Source organism: Chiloscyllium punctatum, chromosome 2, assembly GCF_047496795.1.
Source record: "Chiloscyllium punctatum isolate Juve2018m chromosome 2, sChiPun1.3, whole genome shotgun sequence".
Taxonomy (NCBI): Eukaryota; Metazoa; Chordata; class Chondrichthyes; order Orectolobiformes; family Hemiscylliidae; genus Chiloscyllium; species Chiloscyllium punctatum.
Genome location: NC_092740.1, coordinates 143,591,517 through 143,597,516, shown reverse-complemented (window position 1 = coordinate 143,597,516; position 6,000 = coordinate 143,591,517). Strand labels below are relative to the sequence as shown.

Sequence of the window (6,000 nt, the reverse complement as noted above, 5' to 3'; positions counted from 1 at the left end):
GGATTCATCAACAAACAAAAAAAAGTAATTTTCCTTTAACAATGAGCAAAACACATTAATAGCTGCTACTAAGCAATTTTAAACTATGAGAAAGTGAGGACTTAAATTATGTCCCTTTAAACCCAAACTTGCATACATTCATTCACAAACAGGACAGACAGCTCTGTAGAAAGATCATTGGTGGAAATTATTGGCAAAATAACAGGTTCTGTGCTTTGTGTCAGTCACAAGGGTGGGAATGAGATGTCTTTATAGTTTGTTTGAGTTTTGGCAACTGTATTACGTTATCATCAACTGCAGAATAACAGAAGATCCTCGCTTTGGCAGGTGGTCAATACACATAGGATTTTGCTTGAGTTATCTGTCAGAGTGTTACAGTGTAGAGTTTTTACTTTGACTCTCAGAGAGGAGTCTTCTTCACTTGCAGGCTTTTTCGGGGGCCTGGGTTGGACTTCCCCAGATCTTTGGCCTGTATCAAGTTACAAGTTAAATACTCAGAGGTTGTTAAAACTGACAGAACTAGGGATGCTGTAAATCAGAGGCAAAAATAGAAAGGAAAACAACAAATACTGGAGATCACAGCAGGTCAGACAGCATCCATGGAGAGAGAACAAGCTAACATTTCGAGTCTAGATGACTTTACTTCAAAACTAACGTCAGAGAGGCACTGGTGACTAGCATTCAGAACTGAAGAATGGTCACTCAGCCCTAAACATTAACTCTGATTTCTCTCCAAAAGAGACCTAAGGGGCAACCTTTTCACAAAGAGGGTGGTACATGTATGGAATGAGCTGCCAGAGGAAGTGGTGGACGTTGGTACAATTGTAACATTTAAGAGGCATTTGGATGGGTATATGAATAGGAAGGGTTTGGAGGGATATGGGCTGGGCGCTGGCAGGTGGGACAAGATCGGGTTGGGATATCTGGTCGGCATGGACGGGTTGGACCGAAGGGTCTGTTGCCAGACCTGCTGAGCTTTTCCAGCAAATTGAATTTTTGACTCAAAGGCTGTTGCGGGGCCAGCTTCTCAACCCAACACCCTTGGACAAACATATTGCTTCTTTTACACCAAGTTGTTGGCCTTTTTACATGTATATATTACTCCTCTGGCACCAAGATGTTGGCCCTCTCATACATATCACTCCTCTAACACCTCACCCTCTCACAGACACATCATTCCTATGGTATCAACATGTTGGCTCTCTCACATGTACATGTCACTCCTACGGCACCAAGCTGTTTGTCTTCTAACGGACACATATCACTCCTGTGACACCAAGCTATCAGGCCTCTCATACACACAAGCCACTCTTATGGCACCAAACTGTTTGGCCCTCTCACGCGCTCGCGAGCGCGCGCGCGCGCGCACGAAAAATCCTCGATCGGGCCAATCAGAGTTCAGGTCTGAACGGCCAATCAAAACGCCCTTCGGAATGACCAATCAGGGTAGCGAAAAACTGTCCATTGGCGAGAGGAGGCGTCTCTCCGCCTCAATCCCACGCGCCTCCGTCGGGCTGGAGCTGGGCAAAGTGCACAGTGCGCGCGCATCACCCTGAACCCGCTCCCGCTCGGTGTCGGCGTGCGCGCTCCGTGCCTCAGTGACGTCAGTCGGCGTTGCTGCAGTGACGGTCGAAGATGGCGGCGCGGCGGAGCCAGCTCTCCCCCAGCGCCTCGGACCCCGGCCCGAGCTCCACCCCAACTCCGACCCCGGTCCCGGCCCCGGCTCCGGCTTCTGACAGGCCTGACTCACCAGGGTTCACCGGCGGCAACGCCACCTCCTCGGCTCCCGGGGCAGCGGTGCCGCCGCCACCAGCAACAGGAGGAGGTGCAGCAGCAGCAGCAGGAGGAGGTGGAGGAGGGGTGGGGGTGAGTGACTCGGGCAGAGAGCTGTTCGAGGCCTGCAGAAACGGCGACGTTTTGCGGGTGAAGCGACTGGTCGATTCGGGCAATGTGAACGCCAAGGACATGGCCGGCCGGAAATCCACGCCGCTGCACTTCGCCGCAGGTGTGTAAACCCGCCGGGAGTTTAGAGTGGGGCCTGTGGGAGGCGGTGCGGTCACCGATCTCCCTGTGTGTGTGTGTGAGAGATGGGAGTCCAGGGGATGAGATCGAGAGCCTCATCCTCAGAGGCCCTGGACTCATCGCCGTCAAAACAACGCAACAACTTTGGACTGGGGCGGGGCGAGGGTTAGATGAAGATGTTGCCGTGGTTTTGGAGAAGAGTAGGATCTAGGATGGCTGGAATAAACTCTGTTGAATGCATTAAAAACTGATAGTCTGGTGCGATCGTTCGCCGTATGGTGGTATTATTGTTATGTAAATAGAATTCACCGAGATCTGGAGCTGGAAGAAGTGTTAGGGAGAATGGTACGGGGAGGACAGATTTCCCTTCGACGCTGACGATGTAAACAATAGCTTCATTATTGGGTCATTTGTAAAAGGAGAGGCGGCTGGACTGGAATTTTGTTGCACACAACTCTCTTCCCAAGTAAAAGCTCCTTGTCCATTTTGTAACGTTCGGAAATGATGGTAGTGACAAGGCCAACTAACCTGTTCCATAATCATAATGACTAGGATCCAAGGAACTTGGAGGTGATATTCCCAAGAAGGGGAGGTTTACTCTTGGTAATTTGGTTTCTTCCTGTCTCCTACTGAACTGTTCCTATTAGTTTATAAAGTACATATCTAATTGGGAAAGGGTTTGAAAATGATCAAGAAGAGGCAGTGGTGTCGTGATAATGTCACTGGACTAGAAAACCAGAGCCACAGGCTAATAGTGGGGGCATAAGATGAAATCCAACCATGGCAGGAGAATTTTAATTCAGTTAAAAAATCTGGTATTAATTAAAGCTAGCCTAATGACAACCATGTAACCATTGTTAACGTTATGTCATCCTTACTTGGTCTTGCCTCTTTGTGACTCCTGATCAATGCCACTGTAAAAGTAATAATAATAAGTGCTGGTCTAGCCAGTGATGCCCACATCACAAGTCAAATTAATAAATGTGCTTCATGATGCATAAAGAATCATAGAATCCATACAGTGTGGAATGTGTCATTTGGCCATCAGGTTTGAATTGAACCACCCTATCCTTGTATTTTGCAAGGTTAATCCACCTAGCCTGTGCATCCCTGGACACTGCAGGACAATTTACTGGCCAGTCCAACTAACTTGCACATCTTTGGGCTGAGAGAGGAAACCAGAGCACCCAGTGGAAACCCATGCAGATACAGGTAGAATGTCCAAACTTCACACAGTCACCCAAGGCTAGAATTGAACCTTGGAGGCAGCGTGCTGCCCACCACAATGGATTAAGTGGTTGCGAAGGATTTCCTTGCAATGATTGGAGAATACATAGGAGAGCTTATCATTGTTTAAGAGAGTGCATAGACTGAATAAATATTATTATTTTGCTTGTCTTTTTTCCTGGATTGGGGAGTGCAAGGAATCCAGAAGTATTGTTGGAACTCTCACTGACTTTTATCATTTTATTAGTTTTGGTTTGTTGATGAGAACTGTGAACTGAAGCTGTTAAAAACAAAAACAAGCTGTTGTTTGTGAGGCCAGGTATGGAAGTTAATTGCAGCTTGATTCTTGATCAAAAGAATTCCATAAACTCTTTGACATTGGGTAAAGCTGTATGTCTAACCAGACAGCAGATGTTTAGCCATTAACTATGTCAGTACTTGGGAAGTCTTGCCAGCAAGTCGGGAAGGGAACATGATGGTCAAACAGAGTTGGGGGAGGGGGGTGGATGGGCAGAGTTTGAACTGGGTTTTGGATTGGTTTATGAGAGAATGAGTTTGGTTATTGAGAATGCTTGAGGTGCATGCTCAATTTTCAATGTCCTCAGGTTTTATTGAAACACATTTTGATTCTATTGTATAAATTTTCATTTAGGTCTAGGTCAACTGAAGTTAAAATAATTTGGACAGCTTTGGACATGTTTTTAAACAATTGACCATTTCTTCACTTAAGTAGTAGATCAGTCATTATCCTAGAGAACGAAAGGAGAGGTACAAGTGCTGAAGAGGCTTTTCTGTCCCTGACAGTTGAGCAGCTGAGACCTGTATCTGATGTGAATTACATGGTTTGCTTTGGGATAGGAAATGACAGATTGTGTTGATATCCTGTATATTTCAAAGTCAACAAGACCTTCATGTTGCTGGGAGAACTATCCAACTCAAATCTCCAGTTCTAAAATGGCATTTTAAAGGCTAATGAGAATTAGATGAATTAAAGAGGCTGTTACTTGGTTTCAGGATTTGTATTTACTATTTTTTAAAAACGGAAATACGAAGGCAAGAGGTGATTGGGGACTGAATGTTCCCGCTCAGCCAGGTGGGGACTATGTTAACAGCTGTTCTCAAACACCTCATCACATCTAGACAAATGTTCATGACCTCATCTTGTTCTGTGAAAAGAGCTGTTCACACTTTGGAGACATCATATGGACTTAGTTTCTTTTATTCCCCTTAAGAAAAAGAGGGTGCTAGAATGTTCAACAGTTTTCTATTGTTATGACACGTGGTAAATCCTCCTGCTTAATTTAAAACAAGCAAAAGATTTATCTCGTGCAGTAATCTGTAAAATTCAAATGGCCAAGAAGTATGTAAAGTAAAAATTAATTTCTTAAAGTATAACTAAGAATAATTAACTAACAACTATTTACAATTCCTTTTCTAACTTATCTTTTACCTTCCCTTCTATAATATTAGTCCAATAAAACTCCCAATTAGGATTTATAGAAAAATCCAAATTTCAAAAGCAGCCAGCGGTCGAATTTTCTCTTTCTGTAGTTTGCGTCTCCAGGTCAGTGTTGAGGTTTTCCTCTGTGCAAACTCCTTCTCTAGACAGGTACCTCTGAGTGTTCTGACTAGCAGTCTACAGCTGTTGGTTTGGTGGCAGTTCTCCCAATTATTCAATTTCCCCTATCTTTTACCCCAAAATCGGATTGTGTCATTGGCTTTAAAGATTGTCAATATACTCAATTTGAATTTGATTGGAATTTGGTATTTTTTGGGGATCTAATTTAAACTGGCCGAATTCAAATCTGTTTTGTCGTTTCCAGGCAACTAGATACCCCAGTAGTTGGAGCACATGTTCCATTGTGTCTTATTGAGAACACTTGGTGCTGTCACTGCTAGCTTTTACTCTCTTAAAGGTATAGTATACCCACATCTTCATAACACTAAAGACATCTCAAACTCTGCAAGTTCTCAGCATATAGAAGGATGTAGCACAGAGGGATCCCAGCACTTTGAAAGAATATTCAGATACTCCCATTCCTTCGCTCTATGAAAATTTCTCCTTCAAATTATTTTTTACCAGTGGACTAATTGGTCAAAAGTTTCTGTTTTGAGTTCAGCTAATGAATATGACTGGCAAATATTGCTAAAATCTTAGTACTAGAATAGATTATGCAGTATGTAGTCTATAAAATTAGGAATTTCCTCTTTTATATTTGTTAATAATTGTTGTGGTTCTGTTTGTCGAGCTGGGAATCTGTCTTGCAAACGTTTCGTCCCCTGTCTACGTGACATCCTCAGAGTTTGGGAGCCTCCTGTGAAGCGCTTCTGTGCTGTTTCCTCCGGCATTTATTGTGGCCTGTCTCTGCCGCTTCCGGTTGTCAGTTTGAGCTGTCCACTGTAGTGGCCAGTATTTTGGGTCCAGGTCGATGTATTTGTTGATAGAGTCTATGGATGAGTGCCATGCCTCTAGGAATTCCCTGGCTGTTCTCTGTTTGGCTTGCCCTATAATGGTAGTGTTGTCCCAGTCGAATTCATGTTGCTTGTCCAAAACCCAGTTCAAAACATGACAAGCAACATGAATTCGACTGGGACAACACTACCATTATAGGGCAAGCCAACCAGAGAACAGCCAGGGAATTCCTAGAGGCATGGCACTCATCCACAGATTCAATCAACAAACACATCGACCTGGACCCAATACACCGGCCACTACAGCGGACAGCTGGAACTGACAACCGGAAGCGGCAG

The 6,000-nt window shown here is 44.4% G+C and overlaps 1 protein-coding gene across 2 annotated transcripts in view; it reads left to right on the top strand.

The window, feature by feature from the left end:
- The first annotated feature begins 1,608 nt into the window (after nt 1-1,608).
- tnksa (tankyrase, TRF1-interacting ankyrin-related ADP-ribose polymerase a) overlaps nt 1,609-6,000 on the top strand; it is a 153,933-nt gene continuing 149,541 nt past the window's right edge. For both annotated transcript variants that reach the window (XM_072589220.1, XM_072589213.1), the window contains exon 1: nt 1,609-2,005. In XM_072589220.1, the coding sequence (XP_072445321.1) occupies nt 1,636-2,005 (370 nt within the window). In that variant the 5' untranslated portion in view covers nt 1,609-1,635. The remainder of the gene's footprint in view (nt 2,006-6,000) is intronic.